The sequence below is a fragment of the Lissotriton helveticus genome, chromosome 8, assembly GCF_964261635.1.
Source record: "Lissotriton helveticus chromosome 8, aLisHel1.1, whole genome shotgun sequence".
NCBI lineage: Eukaryota > Metazoa > Chordata > Amphibia > Caudata > Salamandridae > Lissotriton > Lissotriton helveticus.
Window position 1 is genome coordinate 1,195,301,839 of NC_136069.1, and position 20,294 is coordinate 1,195,322,132.

At 45.5% G+C, this 20,294-nt stretch overlaps 1 protein-coding gene across 1 annotated transcript in view; it reads right to left on the bottom strand.

Annotated features, from left to right (window-relative positions):
* The window catches only part of LOC144773236 (high affinity choline transporter 1-like), a 182,996-nt gene extending 173,320 nt beyond the window's left edge, over positions 1 to 9,676 (bottom strand). The window contains exon 1 of the mRNA XM_078658143.1: positions 9,544 to 9,676. Coding sequence (XP_078514269.1) covers positions 9,544 to 9,676 — 133 coding nt within the window. The remainder of the gene's footprint in view (positions 1 to 9,543) is intronic.
* Between the last annotated feature and the right edge of the window lie 10,618 nt (positions 9,677 to 20,294).

Consider the following 20,294-nt stretch of genomic DNA (forward strand, 5'->3'; position numbering starts at 1 on the left):
AGCTTACACACCAAACGCAATACTCATGACCTCACTTTTGATGTGACAGATTTAATTGTAAATGCTACCAATAATCGTACAGATGAGATTACATACCACATTCCCATTCATACTATAAAAGATGTCTATAAATACAGTATTATGTATTGGTTGGAATATGTGCTGGTATTTAATTAAGTTGTGATTTTTGGTGTTGTTATTTATTGGTATAAATATTGTGAGTTCTTAAACATTGAATTGTCGTGCAAGTTATGGTTTGTATGGATGTTGTGCAATATTATATTGCAGAGCTAACTATAACTTTTCAGATGTTTTTCAGTTTAAATTCATCATAACCATAACTGTACTTTAACTGTGGTGACTAAGTAAGTTTATGAGGTTTTAAAACATATATTGTGGTGAAATAAACAAAGCTAAACATAACTTCACTCAAAATTGTATTTTCTACTTGAATTTCTGTGGTTTGTTGATCATACAGGACATCTAACAGTTAGATGCAGGCTCTGCAGCCAACGTATCATGAGCAGACAAACCTTACTGCCAGGGCCGGACTGGCTACCGGGCGATTTTGCTGGGGTGGCAGGGAGGGGTCCAGGTTCATTGCTGAGGGGGCTGATTTTGTTGCTGAGGAGCTGCCGGCGCTTCTAAATGAACAATTCAAAACAAATAGCTTTAAAGAGTACTTTTTTAAACATTTGTTTTGCATTGTTCATTAAGAAAAGACCGGTAGCCAGTCTGTCTCTGCCTGCTGCACACAGCTTTCATCGGTGTGCAGTTGGGCCTGGCCGCATGCTTTGCATGCAGCGCACCGCTGATTACCAACTCCAACCTTGGGCATATACAGTATGGGTTGGTCACAGGGCCTGGCACTCAGCAGTGTTTAGCAGAACCTGTGGTCATGAATCCTGCCTCGAGGCCAATAAATTTGATCAAGATGAAACCTGGATCGAAGAGCTCATGCAATGTAAGGAGGATTTGTAGAGTGCTGCTTGTTACCCGCCAGGGTATCCAGGCACTGAGAAGTTGAGTGTAAGCATATGGTGAGGCTGGGGCCTGAATACAGGCAGTCTCGAAGGTCCCACAAGAAGATTAGTTGAATAGCTAGATCTTCAGCTTCTTGAGGAATTCAAGAAGTGAGAAGGAGTCCCTGAAGTGTTGGGGGAGGTCGTTCCTAGATTTGGCAGCTTGGTAGGAAAATGATCGACATTACATTCTGATTCCGTGAATGGGGGTGTGTGTGCGAGTGAAAGTGATATGGAGCGAAGTTGTCTTGTGGGTTGGTACAAGTGAAGTCGGTGATTGAGGTATGCTGGTCCCGCCTTGTGTAATGACTTGAATGCATGTGTGAGAAGTTTGAACTGACAGCACTTCTGAATGGTGAGCTAATGGTGCTCTTTGAGGAGTGGTGTGATGTGGCTTCGGGATGGGAGGTCGAAAACAGATCTGGTGGCTGCATTTTAAATGGTTTGATGTCTGTGAAAGAGATGGGTTGGGATGTCAGTATAGTGTGTGTTTCCATAGTACAATCTGCTTGTGATTAAGGCATGCGTGATGTTAAATCTGGTGGTCAGTGGAAGGCACTTTAACGTGTTACGTAACATTTGGAGTATGTGAAAGCATGAGGAGATGACAATGTTGACCTGAGACTTCATGGTGAGGTTGGTGTCCAGGATGAGGGCTAGGTTCTTAGCATGGTTGGTTGGGGTGGGTGTGGGTCCAAGATGGATGGGCCACCACATGAAGTCCAAAGGTGAGCTCTTAGTCCCAAATATGAACACTTCAGCTTGGTCAGTGTTAAGCTTGAGGCAGTTTTCTTTCACCCAATTGGCCACACTGGTCATGCATTGTTTGAAATTTGTCTTGGTGGTGATGGTGTCACCTGAGAGGAAGCAAATGAGCTTGGTGTCAATGGTGAAGAAGATGATGTTGATTCTGTGGGATCTGATGATGTCTGCCAGAGGAGTCATGCAGAGGCTAAAAAGGGTGGGTGTTGATTGATGATTCCTGTTGGACTCCATAGATGAGGTCTTTGGGTTTTGATGTGAACAGCAAGAGCATGACTCCTTGTGCTCATCTGGGGAGGAAAGAAGGTATCCATTTGAGTGCTGGTCCTTGTATTTCCGCTGTGTGTAGTCTGGTGCTGAGTGTGTTGTGAGCGACAGTGTTGAAAACGGCAGAGAGGTTAAGGAAGATGAGGGCAGCGGTCTGTCCATGGTTAAGGATGGAGCATGTGTTGCCTGTGGCAGCGATGAAAACTGTTTTCAGTGCTGTGTTTGTTTCAGAATCCTGATTGCCAGTCATCCAGGAGTTTGTGGAGTTCTAGGTGGTCCGAGAGATGTCTGTTGATGGTCTTCTCGTGACTTTGGCTGTGAAGAGGAGCAGTGAAATGGGTTGGTTGTTGCTAAATATTTCCAGGTTGTCTGAGGGTTTTTTGAGAAGGGCGGTGTTTCCAGCTATCAGAAAAGGTGACTGTTATGGGGAAGGTGCCAATGATAAAAGTGAGTGCAGCGCTGATCATGGCCTTTCTCGGGTTGTAAATCTAGTGGCTGCAGGGGTCTGTGGACAGGTAAACAAATGTCTGCTCCCACTCGTTTGGGAGCATTTTTGCAGCTCCCGAACGGTGGGAATCGACAAGTTCCCAGGGTGGGCACCTTGGGACACCACAGTGAAGCCGGCCTGGGGAATGGAGTCCTAAGGGCCTTAAGAGACTCGGGGAGAGAGGTCACATGCACCTTCCCTTTACTATTTATGCTGGGCTCCAGGGAATGAACTCCACATGGTTATGATCAGCTCTGGGAGTGGTCCATGTACCCCCTCCCCTTTCTTAAAGATCTCGGGCCCTGGGGAACGGGGTCCCGGGACTATAATCAGCTCCAGGAAGAGGGGCCCCACACAAACCTGTCTCCAAATACTATCTAATACATTGACCGCCGGGTCCTGGCTCACCTCAATAGTTATATTTAATTTAAAGAAAGGTGGCTGCCAGTTTGTTTTTTTCCCATGATCCCACTGGAGTACAGCAGGATTTCAGATATTTTTTTTAATTCTATCCCCAGGGATCTCCCTCCACAAGAGGATTAGGGTCCACTTACATCTTTTTATAGAAACATTTTCAGAACAGGCGACTGAGTCCACGAATTCAGTAATGGCTGTAGCAATATTTTTTGTTCATGTTGCTGTCAGACAATCAGAGCGCTTGCTCTGGGGGAGAGGTGTGGCACCGCGGCCAGGGCGACTGACGCTGGAATCTGGGGACCACGGTTCGATCCCCCGGCTCCGGCGGCAGGTTAGCCCTTCACCATGTGACTCTGGGCAATAGCTCGCTTAATCTTCCCGACGGCCCCCAGCGCCTAGAGACCCTTACGGGTGATTGTGCGCTTTACAAATGTGGACTTTACTTGCTCCCGCTGGACCCTCACTCCTGCGGGGCCAAGGAGAAAAAAAGCCCCCTTGGTCAATCAGAATGTTCTATTATTTTAAGTTGAGCTTGCGGTCCCTTTAACTCAACGGTCCAGATAAACAAATATTTTTGTACCTTAATTTCTTCTAAACTACTGAACGGATTTACACTCAATCACAAATGCACGGTTCCTTGGCCAAGATCTAGCTTACTGCCAAATTTGGTGCATTTACATTAAAGCATTTTGGCTATAGCCTTTTAAAAAAAAAGTCTATTGAAAATGCATAGAGAAATTTGGTTTTGGAACCCCTTTTTTCTTGGCCACCCGGTTGATGGATCACCCCAAAACGGAAGGAGCGAGATGGATGAACATTTTTTTTAAACGTTTGTGAAGATTCGTCAAATGGCATCAAAGCAATCAACAAACTAAACAATGCTCTACCTATTGAAAAGCAAACCTAACTATTAATACCAACGGTCAAGTGCCCATGGGTAATATATGTATATAGAGACAGAAAAAGATACAATAGATATAGTATTTTGTTTTGTAGCATGCTGTCACATTTGGATCAGATTTTTCATGTGATCTACAACCACAAATGGTGTATCGAGCTGCAATCAACAGTGAGTGGAACTGACAGTCACAGTAGCCATATCAAGGGTTGGACTGAACCAAATTCATGTTGGGAAAAAATTCGTACTATCCCCACACTGCAGGATGCACAACCTGGAAATGGGACATAGTAGCATTGTTGGGCTGTGTGTGCTCATCCTGCTCTCAAAGCAGCTCCCTAGTCTGCAGGACATCAAGAAGATGCCAGAGGGGGTCAGTTTAACTTAGCACAAGGAGTGGCAATGGACATCCTAAAGTATCTGTTGAAATCCACCCTCCATTCAGCAGATACTAAGGGGCAGATTTAAAATAACTGGCGCACCCCTGCATATCAGCAGGGATGCGCCAGTTATTTTGCATCACGGCAGACACCTCTTGCGCCTCCATGGATGCGCCGCATTTACAATGCGGAGCACCATGGCGCAAGACTAGACAGATGCGGGCGCATCTGATGCTGTAAAGGTGACGCAGTGCTGGAGTCGTGTCACAAGCGCAACACAACTCCAGCACTGCTCGGAGGGGCCCTATACTAGCTGCGCTGCATCACTCCTTACGCCTGCTACAAGCAGGTGTAAGGTTTTGACGCAGCGGGGTCGGAAAAGTGACTGAGTGAAATCTTGTAGATTTCACTCAGACACTTTTCCGACGCGTTCCTGCGCTGGAACGCCCCCCCCCCCTGCGCCAAAACGCCCACATGAAACCTGACGCAGGTTTCATGTGGCGCAGGGCTTTACAACATGACGCATCTTCCTAGATGTGTCACGTTGTAAATACCCTACAGTTTGGCGCTGGCTTTGCGCCGCCGCTGCGTCACAAAAGTGACGCAACGGCGGCGCAAAAGTGGTGTACGGGGCTTGCAAATCTGCCCCCTACATATTTTTGCCAAAGAGGTTTTAGAACCATCCTTTTTCAGGTACATCACCAGGAACACACTGTACATAGGCGCATAGGACCTCTCGGTGAAGAGATGATAAACAAGCTCCCCCATGCTTTACAAGTAATCAGAGCACAGCTGGAAGAAATCTGTAAAAACAAATTTCGAAAATGAAGAATGCAGACCAGAGAGGTGGGAAATGTACAAGCAATATTAGCATTACCAACTCTGCCAGCAAACAAGACCGCTAATGATGAAAACCACGTGAATCCAGTCAAGTGTTTCTTTTATTTGAAGGGGAAAGCAGGCAGGAGGGTCCCTTGTTAGTTTCTAATTACAGGTGCTTGATGGGGGGCTATTTGTTTCAGAAAAGTCTCTACGAAGAAACTGTAGACGTTTGTTTTAAAACAATGGATCTTTCTTAGAGTTGTGCTTGAAGGTCTTGTGCAGTAGCCAGGGCTTACTTTGTTTGGGTGATGAGCAGCAGTACTTTTATATGTGGTCAGGGTTTATTTTTCATCATCAGCCTTTGACTAAGAGGAAAAGAGACAAAATAGAGATAAAGGAGGAAGCGAAAAATAAAATAAGGAAGAAAGCAGGGATGAAAAAGAACTGAGTGAGATAAATAACATGAAGTGTAATGTAGTCGAAAAACATGGGGTACAATCAAAACTAAGCAGCGTTGGAATTTGGAAAATGTGGCACTTGACAGAGCTGGGAGCAGGATCCTAACAAAAACTTAGGAACCCCGCACCTATATTTTGTAGGGCTTGTATTAGCCCTGACCTTTTAATTCTACTAAAAGTAGACATAAAATATGCTCTTCATTGATTAGTCTATTATTGTACTATTCACATTTTTTTCTGCTCACTGCAGCACACAGCATTGAGTCAGTCCACTCACTTTGCTGTGAGTGACTGCATTTTCCATTTCACAATGGGTACATCCACACATAAAGTAGTTCCCATCAGTGCCTGCTTTTCGAGACCCCCCAAAAAATATTTTTGCTTTTAGTCAGTTATAGTTTTAGCTTCACAAGGGCCCGGCAGCTGTTCGAACACTAAAGTTTTACAAAGACCATGACGAAACAAGCATTGACAAAATCAAAACTCTGGCAGCCAACAAAGCCCTATTCGGACTCCGTTAAATATCTGGGCATTCATATACATCTGGACACAGCTCACATTATCCGCCTAAACTATGGTCAGGCTATCAACGCCCTGGAGGCGCAGGTGGAGCAATGGTTGCGTTTACCGCTTTCGATCGCTTGTAGAGTGGCTCTCATCCAGATGGTCGTGCTCCATAAATTCTTATACCTCTTCAATAATATCCCCATTTCGCTCCCTAACAGTTTTTTCATTACATTGCACTTGCATCTTATAAAACTGGTTTTGGGAGGTAAACAGCCCCGGGTGTCCTGGCAGATTTTGACCCTTCCATATGAGAGAGGGGGATTCGGGGTGCCTGATCTACAGCTGTATTATTTAGTGGCCCAATGTAGTTAGGCCTTCTCTTGGTTCCACCACAATGCTAGGATCCCATATCTCTGCCCTGAGGCAGATTTGGTACTGCCTGACACACTCTCAACAGTATTACCCTGAGCATACCCAGAGACCCCAATGACATACAAACGGTTTCCACCACCAGCTGGGTATGGGAGAAGCTGAAGCGGATCACCGGCACAACTACTCTTTACTCCTCGGCGCTCCTGCTTCCCAATGCCCGCTGGCTACCGATCACGGGAGAGAGACTGGTGCAGCGCACCTTGGCAAAATTTTCCAACACCAAACTTGGGGACTTATTCCCCGGTGGACACGCCTTTTCTGTTATGGACGAAGACCGCTTCCATGATGCCACCTTCATGGATCGCTTTGTTCTGGGGCGAATCCGCTCGGTGCTCCGGGCATCTCTGCCTGGTTTTCCCATTGAACCAGACTCATTTGCCCCTTTGTCCACAATCATTGAGAGCCAAACTACTACCATTTTGGGAGGCGGTGAACGAAACACTGGGAGATATGATTGAGCTGACCCTCATCCCCACTCCTGAGATTGCATTATTGGGCTATTTAGTGAACTTTCCCAAGCGTACACGTAGGTTTGCCGCTCTTAGTTTGCTGCTTGCTAAAAGAGAAATTGCACTACACTGGGGCCGGAAAACAGTTCCCACACTACAGGGATGGCTTCATAGCCTTGCCTTCTGCAACACCAATAGTGAACTTTACTCCACCACATTGCCACGTTCCTCCCGGCCCAAAGATATTTGGGGGCCTTTCAGGGCTTACAATCTGGCTAGCCGCCCGACTGCCGACTCTCAAGTTGAACAGGGCATTGTTCCGACCGGTGTAGGCTAGCTAATCTTTGCACCACACTCACCTATTCCATAACAGCCTACACGGGGTCACTCAAGAGTTGCTTTCTTGAATGTATGTATGTGCCTGGATTTGATCGCTTGGCGGGAGGGATATGCTGCGGACAGCTGGGGACAACCTATGTATGGAGCATACATGCCATCTGGGCTACACCTGCATACCTTAACGCTATTTCTTGTTTATAGAAGTTTTGACGTCATGACTACCATTACCTTACTCCTTTGTATTACTATGCCAATGTAACAATGACAGTAGGCAATCATGTTTGTATTGCAGAACTGTGATACAATGGTAAATAAAGTTAAAAAAAAAACACAAAAAAAACCTAAAGGCCTATTGGATGAGCTAGTACTTGTTACTAATTAAGAGCTGCCATTAACTGATTATAGCTGCTTACAAAATTACTCGAAGGTCCTGATTATCTCTGGGTTTGTAAAATTCTGACCCCTGGCCGAATCCCTATTTTCACAAACATCGTAATTATAACTGTGCAGAGTTTAACATACGCAGCAATAACAGGGAGCAGAAAAGAGCGTACAATCACAATTTTCACTAGGAACCAATCGCCAGATCAAATCTGTCAATCTATATCAGGGGAAATGTCCTCTAAGTTCGGGGACATGCAGAATTTGGTGTTGAAAGCACCAGAATCTTCATGCAATTTCCATTTTGAAGGGGCTCCTCCTCTAAGGTGGAGTAGCGTCGCCCCACTGCTTTTTTGTTTTTGCAGTGACACAAATGGAAAATGAAATGATAATAACGTGAAATAACTCGCGTTATTATAATTTTATTTTCTCCTACTTCTGTCTGCTTTACGTTCGGGGGCAGGGGCAAGGGGGGAGTTGTAGCACACTCCTAAAGTGCGCAGTAACTGCTTGGCCGGCCCTCTCGGGCCGCCCAAAACAGTCTTGCGCACTTTGCATGTTATCCATGCAGGCTGCATTACAGCCTACATGGAGAACATGCCCAGGCCCCCAGTCAGCGTCTGAGTGCCGAAATGTGGTGCTCAGACCAGTCACAATGCTGCTAAGGCAGCATTGTGGTTGGCTGACTGGTCGCATGGGTGTGCTTCCAGTAAGGCTGAGCGAGGGAGGACTACGGAGGTGAGGAAGCGGCGAGAAGGTAAGATTATTATTATTTTTTATCCCTGCTTCCCCCGCGTCCTTCCCCTTCCAGATCCTGCCCCCTACCTCCAGCGTCCTCCCCCCATACCGCCCCCACCCCATACCACCAATCAGTGCAGGCCGCTGCTGAAACTCACACTAGAGGGTCTATTTATCGCACCTGTTATATTCCAACCCATGGTATAGGTTTTTAATGATGTCATGAACAGCACACCACCGTATGTTGCCTTCGTAACCAGGACCCAAGGAGAGCAATTCACAACTTCATTGCTTTTAGGGTTAACACATTCCTTTTTCCGTCCATACCTGTCATTGGTTTCGGTAAACCACTTAGGTATAGATGTATCAACAATGCCATTTGCGATTCCTAATTAGCGAAAAATTCGCTAATAAGGAATAGCAAAAGGCTATGCATGTAGAAATCGAAAAATATTAGCGATTTCTAAACATTCCTTAATTGCGACTCGCAAATTGCGAGTCGCAATTAAGGAATACCTCCCCATTCATTCCTACGGGCCTAGAGGCCATAGGAATGAATGGAAAGACATTCTCAATTTGCGATTCTCAATTAGAGAATCGCAAATTGAGAATGCAATTTCAAGGGTGCCAGGGTGTCAAAAGGACACCCTGCTGCACCCCTGAAATCTGCATATGAGAACATCTTGCATACACACATGTGTATGTAAAATGGAACTTTGAAAAATGCACTACAATTTTTCAAAGTTTTTGCAAATTACCATGAAGTTCAACTTCATGGTAATTTGCTCCCCCTAATAGCGAAATCACATTTTTTTTACTTTGATGCATTGCATTTAAGGAATGAGATTCCTTAAATGCAATCGCAATTTAAGTAATCGCAATTTTGCGATTTCTTAAATTGCGATTTTTGCATTTGGGAAGATGCATCCCAAATGCAAAAACACTGGTCGCAAAAAGGGCAGATTCTGAGAATCTGCCCGTTTGCGACCGGTTATTCCTTTGATGCATCTATACCTTAGTTTTGAAAAATATGAGAGTATGAAAATAGTCAATTGATAAGTAGGTCGGTGTCTGAAATATATTTGTGGTTAATCTCCTTCAAATAATAGATTCCCGCCTCTCTGACAGAGGAGAAAAATGCATATTTGGCCTCATTCTATTTCTCAGGATCTTTGTTGACTTACCTAGTGCAGAAAGGATCGCGGCAGCCCAAAACATCTCTCCCATCAGAGCAGGTATGAAGAGTAACCCTCCCATGCGCTTTCCGTAGATCTGCTGGAAAGGGTCGAGCATTGTTACGTAACCCCTGGAGCGCATGGGCTTGGCAAAAAAGAGGCCGCCTGTGAACACACAATAACAAATGGAAAATGCAACAGGTGAACGGCACGAATTTTTTTAGGATAAGTAAAAACACATATGCACAATAAAGGTGAGTTTGACAGACAATTCACTTGGGTCCTTATGTTTCAAAGCATTTCCCGTAGATACAGAAGGGGTCAATTCCTTTGATATATCAGGCCCTGCCTGGTACAGTAGGTGGTAGCAAAGCATATGCTCCTGGCTAATACAATTAAGTAATATACAAAAAGCTTAAAACAGGCCTTATGTTCATTCCAGTTTGTGTTACGAAGCTGAAGACTTACTGTTAAGACCGTATGTTATACTGATGATAAACTTCACACTGACTAATGGGAGCTCGTCTTGGAAAATTCATTTTCTGTTCAAAAAGCAGTCCTGGGTAACTCATTCTTTCATTCCATGCACACACGCATCCTCCTTTCATTTTAAGCGTAGTAGAAAGCACCTTCTACCATATATCTTTTCAAAGTATATTCATATTTCCATCGTCGGTCGGTTCACTTTAACCATTCAGGCCTTCTCTTTCTCCCTTGCATCCGTTGTATTTTTTTTTTTTTGCATCCGGTTCCTCCTTCCACCAATACATGCACTTTATATACCAGGCCACAATCCCTACTTCTTCTTCTCTCTTTTTTTTTCTCTCCTCTTCCATACCCTGGACAAGTCCCAATCTTTTCCAACATGGGTCATGATAAATAAAGAAGACAGACTACAATAATACATTTTTTTTTTATCTTAACCCCTATATCCATTTTTAGTTTAAGAAAATGTTTTTTTACAACTCTTTTAAGTTTGGGGGTAAGGACCTGCATGTGGGTATTTATTTGCAGTGTTCCTGTGATTCCAGACTGGGTTTGGTGTTTTCTTGCCAGAAATGATCAGAAACGATCTACTTCAACTGGGGTGTTGCCCAAATAACTAATTACTACTATTTACTAATAGGTTCATAAATATATCTGATGTAATTTGGATCGCCAGATTTATCTCTTCTGTCCACATTTAATAGCATATAAAGAAGAGACAAGCATACAATGCTCAAAACTGATCTGAAAATGAAGGTCGACATTTGTATCCTTAAGTACATTTCTGGGGAGAGTTTTCCAAGGGGAAAGTATGAGCATGAACTAAATGGTGTTCTGAAGTACATGTTTGGGTACAGATGTCTCTGGGGAAAGTATGAACATGCCAACAGCTGTGTGGCACTAGGAACGAGGCTGTGTTGCTGTTTGTCCTCATACAGGGAGTGCAAATTGTGATGTGGTTACTTTTTTCGGTGACCCACTGGTAAGAGGAGTGCACCGAGGAAGAAAAAAAACGTTGAGGGGGCTTGCAAATGCACACAAAGATAGTGGTGTAGTTACAGTGTTTAATTTGAAAAATAATAGGTGCCATGTTGCCCAAAGATTTTTCTCAGAAACCCATAGCTGGCACTGAGGAATTTCACGATTGTTGAATACTAACGCTGCATGGTCTTGCCCCTGTTACTTGTGTGATTGTATTTTTGGCTGCCTCTGTTTATTTTCCGTACCTGTCTTGCCGTGAGTGCTGGGTGCTGCGTTTGTCCCACAGCTGCTGCCCTTGTGGCACTGCCCACCAATTCAGCCCGCTCCCGCCCCCTACCTCTGCTCCTGCCTCCTCCCCTTCTTATGGGGACCGCTGCGGGGAGCGCGTGTGAGACCTAGACTCCAGTCCAGGCCAGCAGTCTCCCCAGCAGCGCCGCCTCTACGCTCCAGCCTCTGAGCCTCCTCTGAGAAGGGTTTGTGCCTCCAGCCTGCCCGCAGCCCCCTACCTCCAGCGTCCCCACCGCGCCTCCTCTATCCCCGCACTGGATCTGTATCTGTCTGGGTGATTGTCTTTATCGTGGTCTAGCCCCTGTTACTTGTGTGATTGTATTTTTAGCTGCCCCTGTTTATTTTCTGTACCCGTCCTGCCGTGATTGCTGAGTGTTGCGTTTGTCCCGCCGCTGCTGCTCCTGCGTCCCTGCCCACCAATCCAGCCTGCTCTCGCCCCCTACCTCTGCTCCCACCCCCCTCCCCTGGTTATGGCGGCCGCTACACGGTGGCACAGCGGACGCGTCACTGGCACGCTGAAGGTGCACCTAAGGCAAGCCTTCTGCGCCCGTCCACACCTGGATCACGCCCAGTACCAGACCATTTGGCCCCCGGGAGTGGCACAACACCCAACGCCACTACACCGCCACAACCCTCCACGCGCTCAACGCCGGCCGATCCCCCACTTCATACCAGGCCACCCCGAAACTCACCCACGAACCCTTCACCACCGAAACTGCAGCTACACCAGCCTGCGCACACCTGCACGTCCGGCCCACCCCAACACTGCTGGCCACAACCACCTCAGCTGTGTACTACTTAACACCCGCTCAGTCCACAAGCATGCTGTTGAATTCTGGGACCTGCTCAACTCCTCCGCCCCGGACGTCGTCTTCCTGACAGAGACCTGGATGAACACCTCCTCAGCGCCCGACATAGCCATAAGCATCCCGGATGGCTACAGGATCACCCGCAGGTATTGCAAAAACAACAGACCAGGAGGAGGAATCGCCATCGTCCACAGGAACACCATCAGCATTTCAACCGACACGGAGACTCCCTCAGCACGGCCGAACACCTAAACTTCCAGATCCACGTCGATCACAACACCGCCCTCAGAGGAACACTCATCTTCAGGCCCCCGGGACCCAGACTACAGTTTAGCGAATCCATTGCCGACCTCATGAGCATGCACACCCTCGCCTCCACAGACTACATCCTCCTCAGAGACCTGAACTTCCACCTCGAGAACGTCAACGACAGCAACACCACAATGTTGATCGACAACCTCGCCAACCTCAGACTCAAACAACTCATCACGACACCCACCCACTCCGCCGGTCACACGCTCTAACCCATCTTCTCTGCCAGCGACCACGTCACCTTCAGCCACACCACCGGACTCCACTGGACTGAGCACCACTGTATCCATTTCTCCTTCCAGAAACACAGCGCACACAACCAACCACAACGTATCCCACACCGCAGCTGGAAAAAAGTCACCGAAGACAAGCTCACATCCACTCTCTCCCGAGACCCCCCACCCAAGCCCTCCGATATCGACGCAGCAGCCAACAACTTCAGACAATGGATCGACGACTGCGCCAACACCCTCACCCTGATAAGGAAACCCTCCAAGAGGTTCACCGACACAAGAGCCATCTGGTTCAATGCCGACCTCCAAAACTCCAAGCACACCTGCAGAAGGCTCGAGAAACACTGGCGCACTAACCAGACACAAGACAACCACGCAGCCTCATAAACGCCAGAAGCAAACACCACCAACTCATCCGATCCACCAAAAGAACCTCCTTCAAAGAATGCATCGACAACAAGGCACACAACAGCAAAGAGCTCTTCAACATCGTGAAAGAACTCGCCAGCTCCTGCTCCAATGACATACCGCCATCACAAGAACTCTGCGACTCCCTGGCAACCTTCTTCCACCGCAAGATCGCAGACATCCACAACAGTTTCGACACCCAGACACCGACGACAGACGCCATCACCCCTGGCTCTACACCCACCAAGCACATCGACCCTCTACTCTCCTGGCACGTCAACGATGAAGATACTATCAAAATCATGACCACTATCCACTCCGGCTCACCCTCCGACCCCTGCCCCCACCACATCTTCAACAAAGCAAGCTCCATCATCGCACCCCAACTCAGGAAGATCATCAACAGATCCTTAGAGACCACCACCTTCCCAGAAAGCTGGAAACACGCCGAGATTAATGCCGTTCTCAAATAACCCAAGGCAGACCCAAAGGACCTCAAGAACTTCTGACCCATCTCCCTGCTCCCGTTCCTGGTGAAAGTCATTGAGAAGACCGCCAACAGACAATTTGCCCACTTCCTGGAGGAGAACAACGTCTTTGACTCCTCCCAATCTGGCTTTTGCAGCAATCACAGCAACGAAACCACCCTCATAGCCGCAACTGACAACATCAGAACCCTACTGGACAACAGCAAAACTGCGGCCCTCATCCTCTTGGACCTATTGGCCGCCTTCGACACTGTCTGCCACAGCACTCTGCACACACTCCTCCAAGATGCAGGGATCCAAGACAAAGCCCTGCACTGGATCACCTCCTTCCTCACCGACAGAACGCAGAGAGTTCGCCTCCCCCTTCAGGTCCGAAGCCACCACAATCACCTGCGGCGTACCCAAAGTTCATCCCTCAGCCCGACCCTTTTTAACATCTAAATGGCACCGCTCGCTAACATCATCTGAGCACACCACCTCAACATCATCTCATACGCTGATGACACCTAGCTGATCCACTCCCTCACCAAGAACCCGGCCAACGCCAAATCCAACCTCCGCGAGGGAATGAAGGCAGTCGCTGAGTGAATGAAGACTAGCCAGCTGAAACTGAACTTGGACAAGACGGAGGTCCTCATCCTTGGCTCCACCCCCTCCACATGAGACGACTCCTGGTGGCCGGCCACGCTGGGTGTCGCCCTGACACCTACCAACCACGCACGTAACCTGGGAGTCATCCTGGACTCAAGGCTATCTATGACCCAGCAAGTCAACACAGTCTCCTGCTTCAAAACCCTCTGCATGCTCCGCAAGATCTACAGATGGATCCCTATGGAAACCAGAAATACGGTCACCCAAGCCCTCGTCAGCAGCAGGATGGACTTCGGCAACGCCCTCTACGCAGGAACCACGACCACACTCCAGAAGAGACTCCAACGCATACAAAATGCCTCCGCTTGCCTCCTCTTCGGACTCCCTCGCCACTGCCAAATCACCAGCCACCTGAGAGATCTGCACTGGCTGCTGGTCAACAAGAGGATCACCTTCAAGCTCCTCACCCACGCAAACAAAGCACTCCACAACACCGGACCAGCATGCCTCAATGAACGACTGTCCTCCTACACCCCGAACCGCCAGCTCCGTTCAGCCAACCTTGCACTCGCCACCGTCCCACGCATCCACCGAACCACCTCTGGCGGAAGATCATTCTCCCACCTTGTCGCCAAAACATGGAACACCCTCCCCATCCACCTGTGTCAGACCCAGGACCTGCTGACTTTCAGGAGACATCTCAAGACCTGGCTGTTCAACATGTAGCTATTCCCCGCCGCCCTCAGCACCTTGAGACCCTCAAGGGTGAGTAGCACGCTCTACAAATGTATTGATTGATTCCAATGCATATCTGTTCCTTCCACCACCATACACCCTCTGCCTCTTTAGATTACACTTCCAGGTTCTTTTTCACCCTTGCTTCCTCCCAATGACACTGTTTTTCTGATTTTCTCGTCCTCCTCCTCCCTTTGTTTTTCTCTCTACTGCTCTGGGTCAAAGTCTTATGAGCAAAGCAAGTGCCAGTTTCCAATAATGAGTGCGGCCTGTACCACCTGCAACCCCCAGCTCAATTGAAGCAAAGGAAGTAGGATGATAAAACAGAAGCAGGCAAGCTAAATGTAGCCCAAGCACTTCTAAATGAAACCTAAAGAAAAATCTAGATTAAGGATTTCAGTTCCATTTTCTACAATTGTGTCTTCATTTTTGTACTCTCATAATTCCTATGCTGAGGCATCTATACACAATTTTACATTGTTGGATGTATGTTAACTATGAATTAGATACCTTGAAGTACATTTTGCTGCCACCATTTCTTCTTGCTTTTGCCTCCTCCCACTTTTCTCTAGCATGTTCTAACTTCTTCTCTTCCACAGCTATGGAAGCAAACTGAGCCTCAAGCTCTTGCCTTCTGATGGCTCTAGCTGGGTCATCTGTTGAGGAACCTCCCCTCCCCCTATTAGCTGGAAGTATGAACCTGGTACTAGAAGAAATGGATGAGATGTCATCATCCACCTCCTGGAGGTGGTTGGAGGAGCCATCTCTCCCCTCCTCTTGATCCCTTGGAGCTGTCTGTGCTCAGGACTTAAGGTTCCTAATCAATTCGGCCTTCCTGATCATATTATTATTAGGTAGCCTGCTGAGCTGGCACTGTACCCTAAGTTCAGCCACTGTGAATTTAGACATGTTAGGTAGCCTTATCTAGCTCCATGGTTTCCCTAGTTTTGGATCACAAAAGCTTACCAAATCAGAAATAGAACAAATTTAGAAAAATCAAAAATATGGTAAAAAGTCAGTTTAGTCCAAATTAAAACAATTCTAAAATCAAAAATGCTGTTCTAAGTCAATTGAGCCGATTTTGTAAAGATCCTAATTTACTGTATGGTGTTATTTAAACACAGGTACGCATCCTCATCGCTGAACACCAAATGTTGGACAGTGGATTATTAGTAGTGGCAAGTCACTACTAATAATCCACTTTCCAACACGCATCATATGACATGCTGCTTCTGAGTTTGGACTTTCTTTTCAAGAGGCGTCCATTCCAAGCCAGTGCGTATAGGCCTAAAGTTTAATGACTAGGTTGGTGAAAGGTTTAAGAGGAAGGTGGACACTTTATGTAGTAATATGAGCCTTCTTTCTTTTCTAGGGCTCCTATAGGTTGGCTCATACTTTTTCTCTTTCATATTCCCTGAGTATTTATTCTTGGTAAATTATTCTCGACATAAGAAGAACTAAATCAATGAGCTTCGTAGTTTATTCATGCTGCTTCTGATTTTGTCAGCAATAATTAAATATTCCTGACAGTTTCTGGGACTGTTTGCACACATGCGCTTTCCTGATGTCCTAATGAGTGTTTCCTCTCACAATAAAGTAAAATATCACGTTTGCTACATTCCCAGCCTCAATTAGTAAAAGTGCTTCTAATTCACTTGCTATGTCCAGCAATGCAAAGCAGACTTGCCAATTTCAGTTATCTTGGAACAGTGTAAAGGTCTGCAGAAGATACTTTCTGTTATTAAATGAAGGGCCTTCATTATTTCAGACTACCAATTTTACAATTGGCTGGAATGTATATAAATGAATGCATTTATCTGAATGCCAAGTTAGTTGTGCTTTACACTTCTTAAGTCTATTTCTCATTTTTTTGTTTAAATCATTTCATCAGAATTTTTAATGCAGGATGCATTTTATTTAAAGCTTCACCGTGATCATTATGATACGAATATTATCCTGGAAAGCTATTCAACATTCACTTCCTTTATCAATATTATCCTTCTTCCCAATATGCACCTGTATGAGTTTGTAAATGCGGGAACTGAAAAGGGGGAATAAAAAGAATAAAAAGTGGAAGCAGAGAAAAGGGGTATCAAATCTCCATCAAGGCACAGATCTATCTCGTACCAATAATTTTGAAAGGAAAAAAACATTTAAACTCAATCCCCAATATACTGCTGGATCAGAAAATCCAAACTCATAGGTCGATCACCTACAAACAGCTGCAATCCCTGAAGCCACTCTCTTCTGTGGGCTGACTCAGAATGTCTAATTTTTCACCTCCTGCATATACTTCTCTCCTGTGATTTCTCTGCTCCAGCAGTGGGCTTTCACTCAAGAGACTCATGACCAAAGTTTCCCACTCAGTTATTGCTTCTGTTTTCTGGTCTAGTAACACATCCACTTTAGGTATGCTAGGCCTCCAAAATGTCTTTCTGCCCGCCCATGAGCACTAGGGTATTCTGCAGTGGTGCCTTGAGCATTAGCCATCAAGTTTTCTGGTGGGGGTGTTAACCTAACCCAAATGCATCTCAGTATGAATATCGGGTATCCTACCCAGTGCTTGATTTGAGCAGGTGGTTTCCGGTGCTCGGCACCAGGACTTAATTGTCAACACCAGAACTTATGACTGTCTGCCACATGGTGGCGTTGTAGATCTAATTTGAGAGATGAACCCAACAGCAGTTGTTTATTCATTCAATATACAGTAACATGACTAATATCTGCCACCTAAGACATTCTTATAGCATTTGGGGCCTGGAATAGTCTGAATTGTCACTCTTGTAGGAGCGTAATGGTTAGTAGTTGTGTTGGTACTGTCATTGGCAGCGCTGGCAGTGGCAATACGTGTCACAAACTGCATTTGCCTCATGACGAGGGCCCTGTCAGTTATTTATTTTACAAATTTAACACTGATCTTACCTGACAGCAGAAGTGATGCCTTTATTGGAAACTCTTTAATCGACCATCAGTCTCCTTGAATATGCTGCCTGTTTTGCAGACCTCTGATCTTGGTTTTCCCCAACACCTCATCTGAGCTCATTGGTTTGCACACCATCGCGAGAGGACTCCAATTTAGCAGTCAACATGCTAACAATCATTATCCTTCACTATGGGCCAGATGTAGGTAGGGTTTTACCGGTCGGTAACGGCCGAATTCGGCCGTTACCGACCGGTAAAAGGAATTTGAGATGTAGGGGGCAGAATCGGTAATTTTACCGTTCTGTAAATTTACCGATCTGTAATTTTACAGAATCTGTAAATATACCGGTCGGTAAATTTACAGAACGGTAAATTTACAGATTCTGTAAAATCGATATGTAGGTGGGACTCTGATGAGTCCCACAAGGCCTAAGAAATCGGTATTTTACCATCAAATTCAATTTGATGGTGAAATACCGATTCAGGTGAGCATGCAAATGTGTGCATGCACACCTGTGCCATATGGCAGGCAGACCTGCCCTTAGGGCAGGTCTGCCTGCCATATGGCCCCCGAACCTTTTTTGGGGGTGCTAGAGGGTGTCAAAGTGACACCCCCTGCACCCTTGCAAAAAATCTGTATTTACCGATCGGTAAATACCGACCTGTAATGCCCCATTCATTCCTATGGGCTTCAAAGCCCATAGGAATGAATGGAGCATTACAGGTCGGTATTTACCGAATCGGTAAATACCGACTTTTAAAGAATCGGTAAATCCACATCTGGATTTACCTACATCTCGGTACATCTATTTTACCGACTCTTAAATACCGAATCGGTAAAATTCGGTATTTAAGTGTCGGTAAAATAGATTTACCTACATCTGGCCCTATATCTTGCTCCCCACTAATTTTCTGGGAAAACACTACTCTATCCTAGGGTGCCCTTGAACGGTCTGTTTTATTTACGGACAGCCCACTCAGTGGGTTTTCACCGACTCCTGTGTGTGCACACCAGCTACCTAAGAAAGAAGCTGGACTGGGCACTGCAATGGTCACCACCTTTGCTTACCTCTGTCAGTTGAGGAGAGATAGTCTATGAGAACGAATTCTGAAAGGATCCTTCTACCATGCACTTCATTTTTAAATATCCTTGTCCTGTCACTTTTTCTGAAGGCTTCCAATGTCTCCAGTATGTCTCCTGCATCTACTCCTACTGAGGCACATGTAAGAAAACAAAAGAAGTGGAACTGGCCAGGAGCCCCTCCAAGGTACATTCGCTATTTGAGGGTGGTTTGTTCTGCCCCACCCATTTATTGTTTTTGAAACCTACGTGATGGATGATACATTTATTTTCCTAAGGAAAATACACTATATTTTCCATTAGTTAATAACCAATGGTTTGATGAATGGTTGTTGCCTTTGCACAAATTTTGTTTAACATTGTTACTATACCCCTTCACAAAATTAGAAATGCAATGCTGACACATGATTGAGTCATGAAAAATATATTTAGATGCTTTGTTGTGCTCGCAAACAATTGTGGTACATCATTGAGTGTGTCATAATTGAGTTTGTTCAATGGCAGTAAGTTACAAGAACAACTGTCCATGTATAATTTGGTAAAGGATGTTAAAGTAACTATGCATATTTTGCATTTCTTACCTACAACCAGACTGAGAGAATAACCAAAAGGCGCCTGAGCCCATGCAAGTCCATTTCCTGGAAAATACACCGCCTCTGCTGTACCATTGATGTATCCTCCACCAACCCAAGTAGCTGAAAGGGATTAAAAGAGCAGAAAAAGAGAACAGTAAATAAGCAGGAAACGTGAAATATTGCATATTTGTTCTGATGTACTCAAACATATTTGGAATAGATCAGAGACAAGAAAAATCCAATATTTTGGACTGAACAAAAAGGTTTGACATTTTTTGATTTCTGAGTTGTTTTGGAGCTACAGGGCATTGGTGGAAGTGTGAGATTTCGTATCAAAGATTTAAAACATCATAATGACGTATACATATTAGGAAGGCAGATGTGTCAAAGACCAGACTGAATCTTTGACCTTGCGTTACTTCCTGCCAGGCTTTGCAAATATAGCTGAATAACTTAGAGTAAAATTGTGAACCAAAAGGCATCTAAAGCATTACATTCAAAAGCCCTTTTGGAAACACTCCTGCCCTATTAGACTCCAAACCCAATAACTGAACTTCTAATACTTTGCAAAGAAATTGAAGTTGAGACAAACCTCTATTTTTTTCAAAATTGGATGAGGACTAGTGAAATTAGGTCATTGATGTAGACCTCGCACCACTGTTGAAAAAAAAAGAATTTTCCATATAGGATTGTAGAATGAATCTAGTGGGACACTACGTCCGTTTCTATCTTGGGAGGCCATCCTGACTAATTTTCTTCAAGTTGTAATCATTTAAAGTTCTACTTTTGAGGCTTTTAACACAAAATAATACTATTAGTTGATACTGCATTATAAATGAACAGGCTCCGAA